Here is a 19,967-nt window from a genome sequence, read left to right as displayed (position 1 = left end):
GTTTTCTACTGGGGATTAAGAGCGCCTTCTGCTATGCAAAGAACAAAGATACAAAATGCAAGCTCAGAGATGCTTCAAACTGCGGCATCAGAAAATACATTGAACTGGGTAAATATGAGAGAGCGGAGAATGAAGAGGTTGTAGAAAACCAATGGGGAGAGTTCTGTTCTTGTACTATTACTTGAAATGATAGTTGGGCCTCTTTCGTAAAGGATATCTATATTGGGCATTTTCTTGTTGCAGTATTGTCCTTAGTATTTAAGTTTGTGTGCTATACAGAGTAATGCACTCAAGCAGAAGTCTTTTTAGAAGAATAAACATGGAATGCATGGAGGGTGGTAGCTTTAGATGGATAATTTAGCGAGGTTTGTTACAAAAGTGAAGTAAGAATAACCTGTATTAAAAAAAAATAATAAGTGAAGTCTCATTAACATTATGACAAAATTTTAAAAAAACATCCAGTGGTGACAATCCCAGTACAAAGAATTTATTTGAACCCTACAACAAACACAAACTCTTTCAAGTAATTTATTTTTTACACAAAAATAAAATGTTTTTGAATGCATGATATTTGTGTTTGCTCCTTTTTTCCTAAAAAAAGGAAACATGTTTGATACTTCTATTCCTGAATCATACTGGTAACAAGTGATCTGTAAGGTTTTCAAGTGCAGGCTTACTTGACTAACCCGTGCTTCTTCAAGCTGCATTTCCTTTAATATTTTGCCATTTAATTTTGTATATGTAAAATGTTAAAGGAAATAAGAGATACAAATAAATATTGTATTATTATTTATGAAACCACCTTTGGGAGTATCCCTTTTACTAGATTACTAGTATCAATTTATGTTCAACTTAGCTTGAAAAAGAGTTCTACTTCTTTTAGGAAAAACCTAGTTTCTTGCACTTCATCACTCACAAACATAAAAAGTGATTCAATGTACATTAAGTGTGTGAGTGAAATAAAGATTAGGATTGTTTGTATAGAGGTGGATTAGAAGACATACAGTTTTGCAAGGTTACGTATTTCATTGTGGTTTGCGTATAAGCAATAATTACAATCTGATCCTTTATCTACATTCAAAATGTGCCATGTGCTATTTTATATGAAGTGTAGATGAAAAAGCAGGTAACAGATAAAAACGTAAATTTAGCAGAGAGATCGAAGGAATCCCAGCCGACAAAACTTTACCAACCGCTCCTTGAAACCTGCTATTCTGAGTAGTGACTGCAACAGCATGGACAATGACTGGCATACCAACATCCCTGGCTTGTGCGAGCCTACGTACTCAGTCTGGTCTTATTTTGTTGGCTGGTCTTCAATGCATTTGGCACAAGGATGACAGAAAAATAACTTACCCAGGCTTTCTACACACCCCGCTGTGATAGAGCTCAAAATATTCGTTTTTTGTGGACCAGATGTAGTCCAATTTATTAAATTAAAGGTAAAAGTCAAGTGTTTCGGCTAAGTTGTGCATCATCTCTGAAAAAGGAATACTGCTCTTGAACCCAAAAGACTACATCTGAATAAAAAAATAAGAAAGAAAAAAAAAAAAAATCTCCTTTCTAAGGTTTTGCCAACTGTCACTGTGACCAGTTCGTCTGCCTACTATTCTGGTATAAATATTAGAGATCCAACATCTGAAGCCATTGCTTAACAGAATGCATTGTGTCCTGGCATCTGCATAGAAAGAAATTGCCAGACTAGAATCCTGTAATGGTCTTTTGAGTTATCATTTATCTCTAATTCATGCAGCTCCTTGGAAGAAAACAGCATGTCTCTCAATCCAGTTCAATGGGACTACTGTCGTCTGGGCCATCTTCAATATCGTCTTCATCTCCAGCTCCCATCAAGCTATTCAATAGGTTTCCTACAAGACAAAATAGTTATGTTAAAATCCACAGTTTTAGAATACTTCTGCCTCCAAGGAAAAAAAAACACCTATCCATAACTTTCAATTTAAAAACTGAATAATTTAAAAGCAAAATAAATAATCTTTGTGTTTGCTTGATTTTCCTTCACCTCTGCCAGGCTATTTTATTGCGTATAACAAGCTAAAGAACATAATAATGGATAATTTAATAGTTGGTATTAGTTTTGAATCTGCATTGACCCAGCAGTGTAAACATCCTAGACTACACGAAGGCATCACTAGTCCTTCTATAATGTATTTCTGCGTACACCCAGTGCAATCCTTCGCCCGAACGTATTACCAAGTGTAAGAACGTCAGAAAGACTGCAAAAATGGAGGCATTTAATGTTAGATTTACAAATTGATTAGAAAACCTGATAGGTCTCAGACGGCAATCATATTTTTAAAATTCTAATCTTACCACGTGAAGGCTAAAGGTTGCACATGTGTATATGAGAACAAAGCCACAATCTTCCAGTAAGTGTTGATTTTTAATGGTTCCGTTTGTTAAATTCCCTAATAAGGTAGCTACTCTTGAAGTATCTACTAGCAGCAAATGCAGGGTGCAGGGGCATGCAAGGTGGCTCATACTTTGTGAAGACAGTTAAGCAGATCGTGAGTGTTCCAATGGATTGTCACTGACTATGATCGGGATGTTGTTGGCACAGCCGTAGCATACTAGCCTGAAGGAGAACATCTGAGCGACTGATGGCATCAAAAATGTGCTAAGCCTTGAGGGATTGCACAACGGACCTGTTGGTCATATTTTATGTGCATTGTTCAGCTATCTGTCACTAAAGAAAGAAGAGCTTCAGATCACTGAAGGATGTCAGCAGCAGGTCAACTACCGACCTTCATGACAATTAGAAACTCCGTACATAATGTGGTAGAGCACTTTGGACGTTAGCTAAGGCGGAAAAGGACCAAAAGCAGCCCTGGAAAATGTGACTCCAACCTCATATTACACCAAGCAGGTGTAGCAGTTGAGACCGACCGCTTAAAGCAGAACACAAGTGTGTGCTTCCATAAAAAAAAGAAAAAAAAAAGAATCAAGGATAAATGGGGTATTTCTCCACGTTTATTACATGCTCAGAAAACACTTTCATTGCACATTTCGGGACCAGAACACAAAAAGCAGGAAAACCAGAAGTGCACCAAAATTCTGAACAACGTAAGAAAGGTGGGATGTAGAAAACAAGTGAACGACAGCACTGAGAACGCCACACAAAATGCATTATGGTTTGGGTAATGATGTCCCTCCATCAAGAACTGTCTAGTTAAAAAAAAAAAAAAAAAAAAAAAGATACATGCTTTTTATACAAATACTAATACTTATACTAAATATTAAGTACATTACACGTAGCAATAGATTACAGATGTAAATTACCATAGTCCTACCAGTTTGGGACATTCTCCAGTACAAAAGCACCAATGCCAGGGTCCTCAATCATCCAGTTTCTAAACGCACCAAAGCCCAAAGAGCTTCTGCAGCGCACAAGCAGGAGCACATTGGCCACGTCTGTTTTCACACTGACTCCATATGTAAAGCACCACAACCAAGCAAATATTGCTCAAGCGCATTAAGCATTGTAGATGGACCACTTTCTACGATGTCTCAGTACATATAGTTGCAAACAAACATGTGTTTTAACCGTACCTAACTTTGTAAAGCACAATCGCAAACCTAGTATTAACAATGATAAAAGCCCTGCTCCCAAGCTACTACCCACAGGCCCTAAATCACTATGGCCAGGCCATTATTCACACTGCCCCAGAACGCCAAACACTACCCACAGGCCAGAATGCCTACTGACCAAGCATGTAAAGCAACCAAGACAGCCTAATACCCTCATCGTATACCGCTATGTAAAGCACGGTTCAATGTGATTAAAAAAAAAACACAATCTCATGGGATGCCATCACAGAAAACATTTCATGTAAACCGTTTAATGGACAATGTATAAGATGAATGGTATTTCCCATTTCCTGGAAACCAATTCATAGAATGCTTTTCACCCGAAAGGTTCACATAGACTCTTTGTTCCTATACCTCCTATGCATATGTAACCTTCAAACTTTGTAGTGTGGAAGTTCAGAATTTAATGTTTCCAGCTGCTTATTTAATTCTTTTAATTTTGTAACCCAGGGTTCTTCTAATAGAGCTCATGCAGCCAGTATCCTACCTGAAGGAAGGTATTACACTAGCGGTGAAACTAGTGACACATATTACAGCCTTATTTCTGATGACAGGTCTGTTTCACTACGATAAGAAGCTGTGACCTACACCTCTGCTGTAGGTTCACCAAACCACTTAACTTTTTCACTGACACTACAGGCTCTGAGCTGCACGCTACACACAGATCTCAGCAGTAAGTGTGTGTACCTATGATTTCAGACTAGGTTGGGATCCAATGACCCGCACACGACACAGGTCTCTGCAGTACAATTATTATTGCACTGGAATGGGGTATAGGAACAATCAGCCTGGCGCCTCAAGCACCAAAACCCAATGGTGCATTTTTTTCCCCATCAAGTTTACACTGGTCAAGGTAAGCTTTAAACAGTTTCACAATGTGTATTTCAAAATCCAAAAATGCTATATCCAATATATTATCTCAAAACGGAATTCTTATATTTAATCACTTAATGGAATTCTTCACAAACTCCACAACAGCCAACGTGTTTCTATTTCAGAAACCTCTTTGACAAGGCATTACAATGCGTGGTTATTTCCTTAGGAGACCCATAGGAAAAATCTGGAAGAAAGATGAACTACCGCTTAATGAATGTATCCTATGGGTACACCCAATGACATAACAAACGCATATCTTGGTGCCTTTATAAAGAGGTTTTTACCTCAAAACGCATGTTAGCTGTTGTGGAATTTGTGAAGATTTCTATTAAGTGATTTAATAACAGAATTCAAGTTTGAGATAATATATCCGAGTACAGCATTTTTGGATGTTGAATTAGACGTAATAATGTTCAAAGTTTACCTCCACCAGGGTCAACTTATTCATTAACTGACTTCTCACAAGAATGTGAATCTGTGACTTGTGGATTTCGAACTAAACTCTGTAACAGGTAGATTAATCTCAGTTGGAATCTCACATTTTAACCAGCAACATATAAAGCCTTTTCTGCCTTTCTTTATAGGTTCATTCTTTTCTGGTTAAGCTGTTTCCCTATCTCTGGTTTCAAACTCGTCTTCCTCTCAGTCTGCAGTCTTTCCTTTCGGATTTTTTTCCAGTTTTTTTCTGCAGATTCATCTTTATTCATTATTTTCCTTTTACTCCATGTTTTGTGCCATTACTCTAGCTCTATGTGATTGTGCTTTCTGCCGATCTTCATTCTCATTTTGTGCGTTTTCAGCTGTTTTTGTTCTGAGTTTTGTAGCCATTGTCTCTCTTCATTGTCCTTTTAGTGTCCTGTCCCCTTTATCAATTTTTCTTCTTTACTTTTGGGGGTGCATAGAGAATGGGGCAGTTGGGTGCCCACTTTAGTTACTGGCTAACTTTAGTGTGAGTTACTGTATTCTGCTCTTTCGAAAGAAACACATTTGCCCAAAACGTAGTTCCTTTCAATACTATGTACCACTGGGGCAATGTGTGCTTTTTGGAGAAAAAAATAAATGCTTTTTTGCCCCAATTTCTTTTCTTTATTATTGGAGAGAGCCTCGTAGCTTCCTCAAAAACGTTTTATAAAAACCATGGCAATACAGGAAATGACATGGCCAAAAGGCTACCAGCCAATGTCAGACAGACTGGGTTTTCCAATGCTTGTTTAGTAGTGCAATCACTGACCACTAAATATGAAACAAAATACCATCCCTTGTTGCAGTACAGACACGCAAAAACACATTGAGTCAAACCTGGGAAAATATCTATTATATCTACTATTATTATTTTAAGGGGGAGAGAAGACAGAACAACCCTGTGAAGTAAGTGTTCCACAAATTTGGCATTCAGTTCCTTCAACTATCAACCTTCAAATAAACGGGAAGGTATATATTTTGTGGACTTGGAACAAGAATGGCCAGCTCAGAAAAAGTCAGTGACTACACAAATTAAAGCACAAAAACTAGGGTAATTAGCAGATTCAAAAATACATGCGAGAGAAAAAAAAAAAAGGACGTTTCATTCTACTCAACCAGATACAGGACTAATCTAGAAAAGGTAAATAAAAAAAATACAAAAAAATAATAAAAACTGTGGTTTTTCATTGAAGAACATACTTAATAGTAATACTACAACACTTAGGCCCCAAACTCTTTAGAATGGAAAACCGCCACTACTGTTTTCCGCCGGCTGGCCCGATTATGAGATTCCCGCAGCAGCAAACATGCCACAACATTGTCGCCAGCTCACAATTGAGCCGACAGCAATGTTGCGGTGTGTCGGGTGCGACAAAATCTGTCGAGCTTTCCACTGCCCATAATTCAGGCAGCGAAAAGCACGAAGGGAGTGCCCACGGCACCCCATCTCTGCGGGCCTTAGCATGGCGGTTGAACTGCCATGCAAAAGCCGGCAGAGTGGGGACTCGTATTCCCCAGGGAAGCGCTGCTTGCAGCCCTGTCCTGGCGGATTAAGACCACCAGCACCGCCGGGCTGTCGATCGGCAGCAACCTGGCAGTGCCGGCAGTTGGACTGTGGCAGCTCCGACACGGTCAGAATGTGGAGGCCGGCCCACTGCTATGGCAGGCCCAGGACCGCCTGACTCATAATAAGGGCCTTCGTGTATAGAGCTCATATTGGTGTGGTTGAAAAAATATGAAAATGTATACTGATTCATATTAGTTACATTAGATGTTAGTTATGCTTAGCTCTGCAATTCCACAGCATATGCAAGGTTTACTCAGGAGTTTGTAGATTCACAGATTCCTATCATGAGTGAACAGAAACCCCATGAAGGTGCAACATAATTTTTTGGGTGCAATTTCGAACGCTCCCTTTCTACTTAAGCAACAAAGTTAGTAAGAATCCTGTTTTAGTTACCTAATAATCCTCCATAGGACGACGTCTGCTTAGGCGGTACTCCGAAAAATAGCTGCCCTATCCTGTCGAGGTACTGCAAAATAAAAAGCAACTTGAGAACTCTGCACATGAACACAAATGAATATAACAAATTGAGAGTCCTCAAATTAGACTAACCAGGTTGCTGGACCATCAAAGGAGGGGGTCGCAGTTTTGTAAAAGGCCAGCGATAGAAAATAAAATGGGATATGGGTAGAGCTGTACAGTGTGAACTTGTACATGGTTTTAATTTTATACATTTGCAAACTCAAACTCTTCATCAGTTCCACTGCTTCTACCACACCCTAATTATTCATCTGGAAAGAGGAGGCAATTGTTGCTGAAAATGACCATGGACAAGGTGATTTAGCATACTGCCATGCATAAAGATTTAATGCTATAGCTGATAGGACATTTTGACGAACCGGTCATTGCATAAATATTGGCATTCAAGCATGCAGGAGTGGGAGAAGCGCTCTTTTCTCAATCTGTTAAACTGACAGAAGAATGTGAGGAAAACAATTACATTCAGCTCTCTGATCACAGTTGACTCCTTACTATATTACATCTGTGGTGCTAAAATAGGGAAAGGCTCAGTGGAAAGAGTATTCAATATTCTAAGTTGAGCAACGTGAAGGTTGTTGCACAGAAAGCCCACAGAATAGACCAACGTGCTAAGCATTTTAACGTTTGGAAATACTGTTTAGGGTGATCTCCATAAAAAACTGACTAAAAACAGCGCTCTGCAAACAACACCTTCAATGCCTAGAGGCAACATTAGTGAATAGATATTAATAACACAAACTATCAACAAAGGTTGTTTCTGTATAAAAAACATAAACCCAGTCTTGCCTGTGCTATATCTTCACACCTGAAGAGTGGTACTCACCTGAGAAGGTGATGTACCCACAGCAAACTAGGTAGGCCGCGATGGCCACCCTGCATTAGCATTCAGGGTATTACTATACCAACCATTTCGAGGGCAGGTCTGATCTTGACAAAAAATCCATCTGCCTTTTCGGTGAACTAGAACACGTAGAGGGACAGGGCAAAAGCAATCAATTCCGCACAGACGGCAAAAATAAAATTTGCGTGGCCATCTCTCTATTGCTGGTGACTGCCCGATGTGAGATTAATTTATATACCTCACCAGAAACTGAGTGGAAGGGATGACTGAGTGTTTGGAGTCATGCTGCAGAAACACAGTCTGTGCATAGACTCGCCAGAGTATAAGACTAGGTAGAAAAGCAGCATTCTGAATCTTTTCATCCGAAAGTAGAAGGCAAGGTTGGATTGGTCTACATGCAATCTAGCTCTGCCAGAAGACTGCTACGATAGGTCAGTGTGTAGGCCATTTTTTAGTGGGCTGTTTGTAGTTCTGGGTTATAGTCTAGTCAACCACTTTTTACAGCTGATTTCCTGGATGATACCACAGACGTTGCCTGCAGCAAGCACAAACACATGTAGACTTACATACCATGAAAAAGCAAATACTGCATATGTTTACTGTTTCAAAACTACCCTGAATTGCAAGTGTGGCCACTATCTTAGCTATCTGATTTGTTAATTGGGGCCACCGATTTTGGTGCCTGGACTTCAGGATGTCCACACTTCTTCACATATAACACAGGACAATCATCATCAGAGGTCCACAATGGACCAGTCTAGTTCCAGCTTTGGAGGACTTACCCATATCCTTTCTCAAAGGCCAAAAATGTAAAAGTTACAAACTTTTTTTTTGTTTGGTTTTTAAATTCATCCAGACACCCCCTATGAGCTTGACCAGATGGCTCTCCTGGTCAGCCCTTAACTTTCTGCCACTACACAATTCAGTTAGATGAAGGCCACCTGGCCGAAATGGATTATATATGAACTTGGCTTTGAGGGGACAAAAAGCACACAATGAAAAAGTTTTGAAGTGACTGCGACATATGAACATCCTGCTTTAAGGACAGTAATAAATGCCTGCTCTTGTATTAAAAAAATAGATTACCATCTAGGGGCCATAAAGAGGACTATGTTGTCAAAAGGTTTACTTTTAAAATTAAGAACGTTTCACAAAACAAAAAAGTGGACAAAAAGAATCAAGATGAGCCTATGGGTTCAGACCAAATAACTCAACAAACCCAACAAGCAAAAGCCAACGTAAAGCTCTGCCAACCCGGCTACTCACCTCATTATACATTGGATCTCTCTTTAGGGATGGCTGATACTGCTCACACAAGACTGTAAATACTGTTAATTTTCCACTGAAAAGAATAATTAAGAAAGAAGTAAGAACAAGTTTTAAAGAGCAGAAAAACACTATCTCATTAAAAAATGAGAAAGGAAATCATACCCTTCTACTGCCAGTAACAGGAACCAAATGAAATTTAATAACGGTTGTACAAACGGAGGTCCCGTTTCTATTGAAGGATGCCTCTGCGTATATGTTGTAAAAACCACTGAAGCGCTAGTTTTGTTTTTTAAACACAGGAATCTGTAAGAAACAAAAAAATAAGAAAAATAAAAATCACATTTTTGTTCTCACTCAAAAAAAACTATTTCTGATCATATCAATCAATATTAGTTTATTTCGGGCATTTGCCCATAAAATAAATTGCACAGCAGACAATAGGTACATTTCATGAAAAAGGAACATGTTAAAACCTAGACATGTTAAGGAATAGAAAATGAAACAACCTTCTTATTACAACTTAAATAAAATCATTCTCACCTTAAAAATTCACATCTTAAATACAATCACTAAATTTTTTTTAAAATGTGGCCATCTTTTTCCTGATTATCCAAACGGCATATAAATATCTACTAACTCCACAAACAATTGGCTCGCTCAAGTTAGATATTCTCACGCTCATACCCACAAAACTGACATTCAAGTGGGGTCGGTGAAACAGTTTTACATTTGCTCACAAATTCCATCACTATAAGGATTCACCAACCTGAACTTAAAGAGCGTGCGAGCGACAGGAGGATATATATACATATAGCATCTATATAGGCCTCCCTTTAAGGCAGCGGTTTTCGATCTAGGAAGTCCTCCACCAAACTCCCTGGCTTAGCCTCATTTTGGTACTCCAAAAACCTCTTCTCCCAATAGGCAGTAATACTCCTGCCCCTAGCTGCTATACAAATCTCCTGGGGACAGAACTAATACTCTCCTAGCCCCAAGTCAACAAGATGGTGCTTAACAAATCTGAACCAGGGAAAAGTATGGGCCTTGCTAAATTAATCATCTCCACTACAGCCAACCTAGAAGGGTGGAGTTCTTCCATACACCATAACCTAACCTAGTACAGGAGTGGTCTTAGAGCTGCCAGATCCCCCAACCTGCTTTAGCCCTAAATCAAAACATGAAGGAAAGATCAGGGTGCTCTGGGGTAAAAGGAAAAGTGCCCTTATAAAGGTGTTTTCTTTAGCTATTTAAGTCCTAGTGTTTGAATGACCTCATACTTCTACCCCATACAGGGCAGCAGCTCATGCCTTTGCCTTATAAATTTCAACCACTGGAGAGAGGGATTTTGGGGTGGTCCACTGGACCCTCTTGATAATAACCGAAGCAGCATGCCCCACCCCACTCGACAATTTTCCACGTGGGACTTCCAGGATCTAGATTTATCAAATCTTATCCCAAGGTTATTAAAAGAAATTGACGTGTTGTAACAGCTCCCCCTTCATGCTAAATCACCCTTTACAGGATCTATGCCAATTAAGAAACATTATTTTTGTTTTAGTGGTGTTAACCTCCAAGCCCCGAGCATCACAAAAATCAGCAAACTTATTTAAAAGATTCTGAAAGCCAATCGTAAGCAAACGGTAATGCGGGGACTGATGTTGCTGCCAATTTTGGGGAATCATGAATACAGTCACACACAAAAAAAAAAAAAAAAGGTCAACAGCCCTATTTGTATACAGGGAGAAAAGAGATGGTGCCAAAACGCAGCCCTGGCGAACTCCACAATGAACTGGAATCCGTTCAGTGAGATCACCATCCATCCCCAATCTCTCCTGGGCTGTGGTGGTTCCACGAACCCTTAATCAAGGTGTCCAATATATTCCCTTCCATACCCATATTGGCCATTGTGGTCCACAGCAGCCGCCTCATCATCAGGTCAAAGGCAGCCTTTAGAACACCAAAGGCCAAATATAGGTGGTCCCCTCGTTGCCTCAAATATTTTGAGGCAATAATTTCAAACCTAAACACTTGGTAAACTGTGCTCACCTCTGCCTAAACCCTGCCTGCAAGGGAGAGAATTGAAGTCTCATCTATCCAGGTATTTAGTCTACCCAATTCTTGACGGCAAAAGATCTGTAGATGGTCGATTAGACTAACTTGATGGTAATTATTTGGAGCATTTCTGTCACCCTTTTTGTACACAGGTATAACTATTGCATTAAGCCAGGAATCAGGAATAGCACCCCCTGCCACTGTGTGGCAAGTGGATTAAAAAGTGGGCCCCACACTAATAGGTTAAATTGATACAAGTCCCCAGGGATCCCATGTGGTCCAGGTGCTTTGCCTGGAGGTGTTTCACAAATAGCTTGTAATGTTTCCTGTAAAGTTTCCTTCTGTGAGAAGTGTAAGGTCTCCCCACCTAGACCCATCCCAGGTGTCCCACTATCTACTACTTCCGCCTCCTCGATCTCCTTGGAAGGTGGCACATAACTTCTAGTAAAGTGCTCCAGCCAATGGCAGAGCTGTACCACGAGTTCCAAAGGACTAAGATCTTGTGCACCCATGGGGCAAATTGTGCCAAAATGATTTGAGGTCTCTAGCGTCAACCACCCTTACACCAGCTCCATCCAGTTACCATCAGTCCATTCCTGCTTCTGCCTGGCGATTACCTGTTTGTATTTTTTCCTTGCTAACTTAATCTTCTGCTGGTTCCCCACCCAATAATGTCCTAATAAACTCCCCCTTGACTTCCCAGCATTTCTTAATATACCAGTTAGGCAGATGCAATTTTAGAACCTTCCCAACACTAGCTTAAACTATATAGGTCCTTTAGGGCAGTAAACAGTGCTACATGCTGGTCCGCTATAGTTGAATTCTCAATAGGACTCAGTCTCACACACTTAATAAGTGTGTTATAAATACTGGTCAACTCTCCATCTACACGCAGCTTTACCCATCTGACCGTTCTCCTGTTATTACTTATATGCTACTGAGTATGTCCCGGGGCTCTTGTCCTGCCCAAAAATAGTTTCCTCCCCCCCCCCCCCCCCAAACAAAAGCTGGAGCCGTTATGGTCACTATCCAACCATTTTATAATTTCAAAAACCATGGCACATTGTCAAAGATCCCCCGGTTAAAGGCAACGCAACACTTCCTATCTTAGGGTAATCTCTGGTTACATGCTTGCACCTGCTTGTTTAATGTTAAGGACAGAAGCTGAACTGCAGCATGGGGCCAGGATGAAAGAGGCGCAGCCTCCAGAGCAGGAATGCCTCTAGCTAGAGCCTCTTCATGTTCCAATGGTTCAAAGGTGGTATTAAAGTCACTCGCCAAAATTACCAAGCGTCTTTTCCTCTTATTACGTAAATGACAATCTAATATCACCAAGGTAGGCAACTCCCTATTACGCTGTTTGGTGCGATTGTAAATATTGTATACATTCATCCAGTCCACCGCCCCCACCCCCTTCTCCTCATAGCCAAGCCCAAAATATCTTGGCTTTTTATGTCCAATTTTTTTTTTTTCATCTCTGAATCCAGGCAATTTTTAACCAAAATAATCAGTTCACTGGACGGGCACCCCCTTTTAGAGGGTCGTGCCTCAATGCTAGTTTGTGTATCGTAGTCTATGGATCAGATACATGGCCCATGTCTCTTGCATAAAAATTAAATCATATTTATTTATAAACTGTCCCCCACTCCTGATCTACCACTTTATCTTTTAACCCAGCTACATTACAGGATAATAATACAATGAGGTAAGGAATCTGCAGCTAGAAGTCTCTATCAGTTTGCCTAATCACAAAGAATCTGAAGAGACTTGGAGAACGCAGACCCAAAATTTAGAAGTTGATTCGAATACTCAAACTTTATTTTATCAAGTTTCAAACATTGCAAAAAGAAGAGTATGTATTTCACAATGTCAGTTGGCTTTTCCACTAATTTCAAAGATAATAACTGAATTCAATTCAATAAGGAGTGGATTAAGCTTGTAAAAACACTGAGGCAACAAATTATATCGCACCTTAATAATCAAAACTTGTGGAACACTAAAAATGGTTATCTTCTTTCACAACACAATAACAGACAGTGGTTTTACACACAACAAATCTTGTTTAATAAACAAAATCTACTTTGCTACTTCAATCTTCCACATGATGCACATCAATGAGGGTGAGATACGCCTGCTTCTTTCTGAAGCTTAATACAATATAACATATGTTCTCCTGTTTCATTTCCATAATACAAAGTGAAAACCAGCAGCGAGATGTATTAATATAGTACCAGCTACCTCTGAAATCAAATAAAGAATATTTGGTTCAGTGCAATTACATTGTGGTGGATCTAATGTCTTGGTACAACATTAAACTACAGAAGACAGGATCCAGGTCTGACACACAACAGGTCTGAATCAAGAGCCTGAACGTTACTCTGAAACAGGCCTCATAATTTGCAGAAGGCAGATGACTTGCATGTATTTCCTTGAACTTTTGTTGAGACTAAGGGGTTAAAGCAAATAATTCAATTAGGAAAGATTTGCTGCCAATTTCAAGGCCACCTTGAACCCCAGGATTTTACAAAAATATTGCCAGAGGGAAAGAAATCACTGAGGTTGGCCATACTAACCTCGAACAAAAGGGCATACAAGGAGGGCAGGGCCTGGCCCCATCAAAGATGGCGACTCCTTAAACATGTTCCACAAGCCAGCACTTTTAACCAGGTTGACTATCTCTCCTGGGCGGTATGGAGGTGCAGCCGAGGAGAGGGTAAAGAAACAAGACTGCATCTATGACTGGAAGAACAAAGGAAACTGAACCAAGCACAGGACCCAAGAAGGCAGAGGATCCACGCAACACCACATGCTGCAGTACTCTAGTGCGTAAGCTGAATGGAGGTGGGCACAGCTGTTAAAAATTGATTAAACAAGAAATCAGTGTTGGGGGTTTAGGTGTAGGGCTGCCTGGGGGTTGGTAGACATATGCAGAGACCTCGGTCTAAATGGAGGAGACCTAATGTCGCCACAGGTATAGATGTACTTCAATGCAGCTTCTTTGGAGGACTACAACTGGAGTGTGAAGCTCCTCAACACTTTTGCGCCAGTTCTGATTGATATTTATCTCCTACTGCTGCAGCTTATTGGATATGAAGTCAGTGTAAGGAACAACCTTTGTCTCACTGATTATAGACGTTATTCTCGACATGACACAGATTGGGAATATAACACTTTATAGTCCGACAAGTAAATCAGTAACCCCGCACCCACCTTCTCCCCTCACCCTTTGGGAAAACAAAGGCATGCCCTATCATTTTACTCTAAGGGGACCAGTGCAAGCTGAACACAGACTTGTGACTGCCTACCACAATAATTTCAAGCATAAGGACAACAGGGCAACCATTTATTAAAATCTGCTAAGTAAGTGTTTTCTGGCCGGTAAGGCGATACCCCTCAGCACAGGATGCAGTAGTATGTGGCCATGATCTAAATGTGTAGTACTTGTCGATTTGGTAATGCCAGTAGTGGAAGTTCAAGATCATTCATTGCATCAGTTAACATGGCCCTAACCCAAATATTCTGTTTAGCCAGTCTCCAGTCCTGTCCAAGGGGGAGTCAATGGCCAAGTTCCAGTCTCCTCCCTCTCTTAGTGAACCCAATTTTGTCAACAGTCTCAACGAGTATGGCAGGAACTGTTGTTTGAACCAGTTAGGTGCCTGAACAGCCCCCATTACTAGGGTCTGGTCCATTGTTGTTAATTTTACAAAGGTGAAGCGCCCCTCTACCTCTGTCCAAGGTCTCAAAAGCTTGGGGATTAACAGAAAAAAAAAAAAGCTGATGGCACCCCTACCACCATTACTATACGCTGCCTATAAAAAGGCCCAGACCACAGGATACTCAGGACCAATATCCAACATGGTCAAGATACTTCCAGTCCCCAAAGAGGGAAAAAGACCAAGTACACTGCTCCATTTATAAGCCAGTATCATTAATATATGTGGATGAGAAAAATACAGCCGAGAAATTATTCTGTTGACTGTAAAGGTATCCCATTTCTGTCTTGTGAGAGAGAGTGGAGTCTGTACCCATTTGATGGTCCCAGAATCATTTAAGGACCTTAGCGCTTAAGTGGCACTTGAGCAATCTCAGAAGGCATCTGACAGGGTTGAATAGGACTATCTGTTTTTTTGTTTTTTTTAAAAAGGGAAAGTGCAGGTATTGGTTAGGACTTCATCAACAAAGTCCACTGCACACATCGCCCATGCGGAGGACTAGTTGTACTAGATTCCTATCAGACCATTAAGACCCAAAACAGTACCAGTCATAAAAGCCCACTCTCTCCTATTCTCTTCCTCCTTGCTCCAGAGCACCTGTTTTCTGCAATATGTCCCAGACACTCAGTGTCATACTGCACAATGGCAAATACTTTCATTTGTATATACAGTTGATATACAGATGACGTTGACCAAGACAGAAGTCTCTAGCCCCTTACTAATGTTAGTAATCCACATATTTTGTAACATGTACACATACTACATAAATTATAGTAAATGGGAAGCTCTAACCTTATCTCATACCACAACGGCCAGTCGTTCCAGTTACAACAGGAGATGGATGCCATCTGGATTAAACTTTTTAACATTTCATCTCAACAATCCAAACAGAGAGTTCCATAACATGGCAGAAGAGAAGTTGCTTCGCTTGACAGCCAAAACAAATGTAAGAACTTCATGCACTGGAAAATGTGGGTATCACATATATAACCACTCTGACTGTATCGCCAAGATACAACTACGTCCTGTGCATACTCCGCATGCAGATTTGCATATTTTTACTCTCTCAAATACACACAAAAATTGGGCGATACACCTGCAATAAGAGTAACCTAGCTTAAGGTCACCAACAATTTGGGGACAATCATCTGTTGTAATCCGGCTCTCACACACAAGCTCATATTATTTAGAACAAAACTTGTCCGAAACAGCATATTACTTGCCTCAAAACCAAGAGGTACGACAATATGGGGGAAACTGAAAAGGCTTTACTAAACTGTTCAGATACTTCCCCAATTTACTTTTATAAAATATTATCAGTGACACTTGTTAATCCAGATGATGCTCTTTAGATGGAAAATGGCACTCAGCTAACTTTCAATATGCGCCCATTGGGAACAATGCCTGTAATTTAAGTGGTGACAGATTCCTTTATCAGTCCACCTAAGCCAGTAGATGCATCTACTATCCAGTCTGAAAGGGGACATGAGAGATTTTTGCAACTCTAAGGATGGACTTGGGGCTTGTCTTGTTCAAACACTGGCAGTACTTGCAGCTAAGAAACTGCTTACAGAGAACCCTGAACCACCGTCCTTGACAGACATTTTAGTCTCAACAATTAATCAAATTCTTCATGGGGGTTCTATATAAGGGAGTAATCTAAGGACTATAAGGAACTTTGTTTATCGATCCATTTCAAAGTCACTAGAAAATTCCACTACATGTCAATGGCAGTAAGCCCTGGGTTGAGAATATAATCTGAAGAAATGAGTGACCTTAACAGAAGACCATGACCGCCTCCTACACTGCAAGGTATTCCATGACAGGCACTGGATGCCTTAGAGGCTAAACAGAGCAAGTCTCTGCCATCATTCAAGCTGCTTCAGATGTAGCCAGGACAAGTGTGATCTGCCTCGTATTAGAAGGCATGGTCAGTTAATTCAGAATTACTGGTTACCGATCTGGACAGAGGTGTCCATGCCCAGCTGTCTTCATATCCCTCCCCTAGCTCTGCTGGTCCGATTAAATGATGTGTTCCATAGTAGGCCCACAAGATGATGGAAGCATCATGATTCCTAACTTATCCCAAAGTGACATTGCAACAAAAGAACGGATCCGGGTCTCAACTTGCAGCACAGTGGGTCCTTTTGCTAGAAGGTCCATCTGCTTATTGTCCTTCCCCAGATGCCCAGAAGAAGCTGTTCCAGGGGATGACACTATTCTTTCTAGCTGAAACCATCACTGAATAAGCAGGATCTTTGTCTGTGGGGGAAATGGATAACCAGGGCGAACCATTCATTTCCTTACCCAAATCAGATAGAAGTAGTGTCAAACATTTGCACTGCCGGCTCTAGGAAACCCAGCATTAAAGGCTCGTCATTCTTCAGTGTTGTTTCTAGTTCAGCAGCTCAATCAATCAAACCTTCTTGTGAAGGAATTTACAAAACAAAAAAACAAAAAAAAACGTGTTTCAGTATCTGCACATCCTTTCCCAGTAACAACTACAATGTTGGAGTAGATTTGGATGGTCCTCATTATGATGAAACAAAACCTGAAGATTATCCTAATCAAAGCCTAACGTAGAGTCAAGGCTTGAATATAGGAGGGGGAAGACAGAAGATGTATTGTGCATCCACAACTGGGTACCTTCGAAGCAGACAAAGTCAGTGTGCAATATTACACAGTAAAATGTGCAGTTTCCAAAACATGCACCGTCACTGAGAACAGCGCAACATTGAAAAGCAGACTGGCAGATTGCACCTGCTGCTCATTCTTTCAATGAAGCTTGACCATCAGCGCAATAAACAAGGGAAAGGATACCCCCGATGGCCAGATACGGTGAATACATGCACCTGACCACGGTTAGGTGGGCACTGGAGAGGGAACGTTTGAGCCTTTTTGATTCCTGTGCTCCCCCTACCTCCAAAAGTGCCCTTGGGCATAAGATAGGCACTGACTGTGTCATTTCATGTATGGAATAGAATCAATGCACATCAGGAAAAAGGCTTGCTCACACACTCCACATTACAACTCAGGCTGCACAAACGACCACAGTTCCCTTTCCAGCTACCTTGCAAATTTGACCTTTTTTTCAAAGCACAATGTATTTTGAGAGATTTTAAAGAAAAAAAAAAAAAAAAAAAAAAAAAAATGTTGAGCACCTACTGTAAAACTGCTTGAACCACAAACATATCCACTTCGCTTCGATATCCACGATTGGCTGAATATTCTACAAGCATGTTTGCACAACCTTCGCCATCTGTTGAGTGCAAGAAGTGATATCGAGATTCACAATAGTTTTGCTCTGAAAGAAAAATATGCAAAGATTAATGAACTAAAACGAATCCTGCTGCTGTTGTGGGATCAAAAACCTTAACACAAGAAAATGTGAACTATATAAATATGTAAGATGGAACAGCAAGTACACATTCAAAAATAAATGTAACCTGAACTATTCCAATGTGACCTTAAAAGATGGACAAAATAAAATCTGTCCACTGCATAGCTTCCTCTGTCACACCAAACTGTTTTGTAATGGAAAGCATGGCAAACTAGAGAAATAAAGAAAAGCCGTCTGGTATCTGAAAGGTGCATGTTTACAAACAGGCAGGAAAAGTTACCTTTACAATAATACTTTAGGGTAATATGTTCTCTATCCAATACCACCTCAGTGAGGAAAGTTGGTGGCAACCAAAAAAAGTTTCATTACATAATAGGACGGCATATAACTGGGCTTTGTCGCCCTTCTACTCGATCTTCAAATCCCAGCCTCTGCATTTCTCTCCACATTTTACATATTAGAACGCCTGCCAGTGAAATTCATATGTTTATGTGCATGGAGTGATGTCAATAGTAAACAGAAAAGTGAAAATGGACCAAGAACGGAAAACGATGGATAGCTTACGTGAAAACCGGACAGTAGCTTCCCTCATCTATTCATGCCCGTACCCCACTATTCAGTCAGTGGTCAAATTCCATTTGAACAGATTGAGCTCTCATTCAAATCTCTCTCTCTCTCTCTCTCTACTTGGCCTTATGATAAAATGCAACACTCATCCACGAGAGGGACTAGACCATAAAGAGTACTGCTCTAACCTGCCCCCAACACAAGGCAGTATCCAGTACCCACGTGATGAACTGCAATCATTGGTACATGTTTAGGTCCAGCCAAGCCTTGTTCCACCCACTGGAGACTTGGAGAGGCATGACATGCGCTGTAGCGGCAAGGAATGAATCACCCTAGCGCGGTTGAGGCCCACACACTAGTAAGGCTGTTTCTATGGCCAGTAGCGTAGTCAGCTCTCTGGCTTTGTTGGGAGAGGACTTGACACTTCTAATCGAAGGCGCTCTCAGTGCTCCTGAGGAACTGAGATGTCTCAGCAGGCATCCTGGAAATCAGCTCAGTAAAATGTAACATAAGGCTCATACTTAGGAAACAATGATGAATCAGGAACCCAGTCTATAATTCCTCACAGAACTCATTCACTGTAGATATTACAGGCAATACTCTGGTTACACCAAGAAAAACGGGTGTCCTAGCAATACATTAATTTGTAGAAAGTGAACAAACAGGAGGAGCGCACCCACAGTTTAATTTAAGTGCATGAAAGTCAAACACGTGAATTGCTTTATATTTGAGAATATTGAAGTCAAAGGATGTCATAGTAAAGATGGTGAAATCACAAACGGCAGAGGTAGTCAAGGAAGACAGAGAAAGGGATGAATACTGAGTACTCAGTACAGATATCTGAACTGAGAGCACAGGAAAGACTTATGGGCAGAAAGGTGATACTGTAGTGAAGCCATTTTTAGTTGTGTGTTTGGGCACGTTTATTTAGCAAATAGGCATTATGCCTGTGCCCTTTAGCCTAGTTCAATTTCATTATTTTAGAAATGATCACTTTTGTGGTGATGTTTTAGAATTTTCCTCGATCTTGCAGTTCTTTCACCTAGGAATGCATTTACATTTCTAAGCAAAGCATTGTTCCACTCTGTGCTTTGCTCAAGACTGCAACAAGACAGGATTGGTGGCACAAAGTGGTACATTGCATCTCTAACATTTCACAGAAAAATACGTATTTTCACATGCGGACCCTTCTCAGGA

General features: G+C 40.6%; 1 protein-coding gene across 1 annotated transcript in view; it reads right to left on the bottom strand.

The window, feature by feature from the left end:
• Nucleotides 1–465: 465 nt before the first annotated feature.
• GET4 (guided entry of tail-anchored proteins factor 4) overlaps nucleotides 466–19,967 on the bottom strand; it is a 114,260-nt gene continuing 94,758 nt past the window's right edge. The window contains exons 5-9 of the mRNA XM_069209855.1: nucleotides 18,029–18,167; nucleotides 9,261–9,401; nucleotides 9,096–9,171; nucleotides 6,905–6,977; nucleotides 466–1,868 (exon numbers count right to left, since the gene is read on the bottom strand). Coding sequence (XP_069065956.1) covers nucleotides 1,780–1,868; nucleotides 6,905–6,977; nucleotides 9,096–9,171; nucleotides 9,261–9,401; nucleotides 18,029–18,167 — 518 coding nt within the window. The 3' untranslated portion in view covers nucleotides 466–1,779. The remainder of the gene's footprint in view (nucleotides 1,869–6,904; nucleotides 6,978–9,095; nucleotides 9,172–9,260; nucleotides 9,402–18,028; nucleotides 18,168–19,967) is intronic.

The sequence above is a fragment of the Pleurodeles waltl genome, chromosome 10 (genome assembly GCF_031143425.1).
Source record: "Pleurodeles waltl isolate 20211129_DDA chromosome 10, aPleWal1.hap1.20221129, whole genome shotgun sequence".
In the NCBI taxonomy this organism is placed as follows: domain Eukaryota; kingdom Metazoa; phylum Chordata; class Amphibia; order Caudata; family Salamandridae; genus Pleurodeles; species Pleurodeles waltl.
This window is presented reverse-complemented; position numbering and strand designations above follow the sequence as displayed.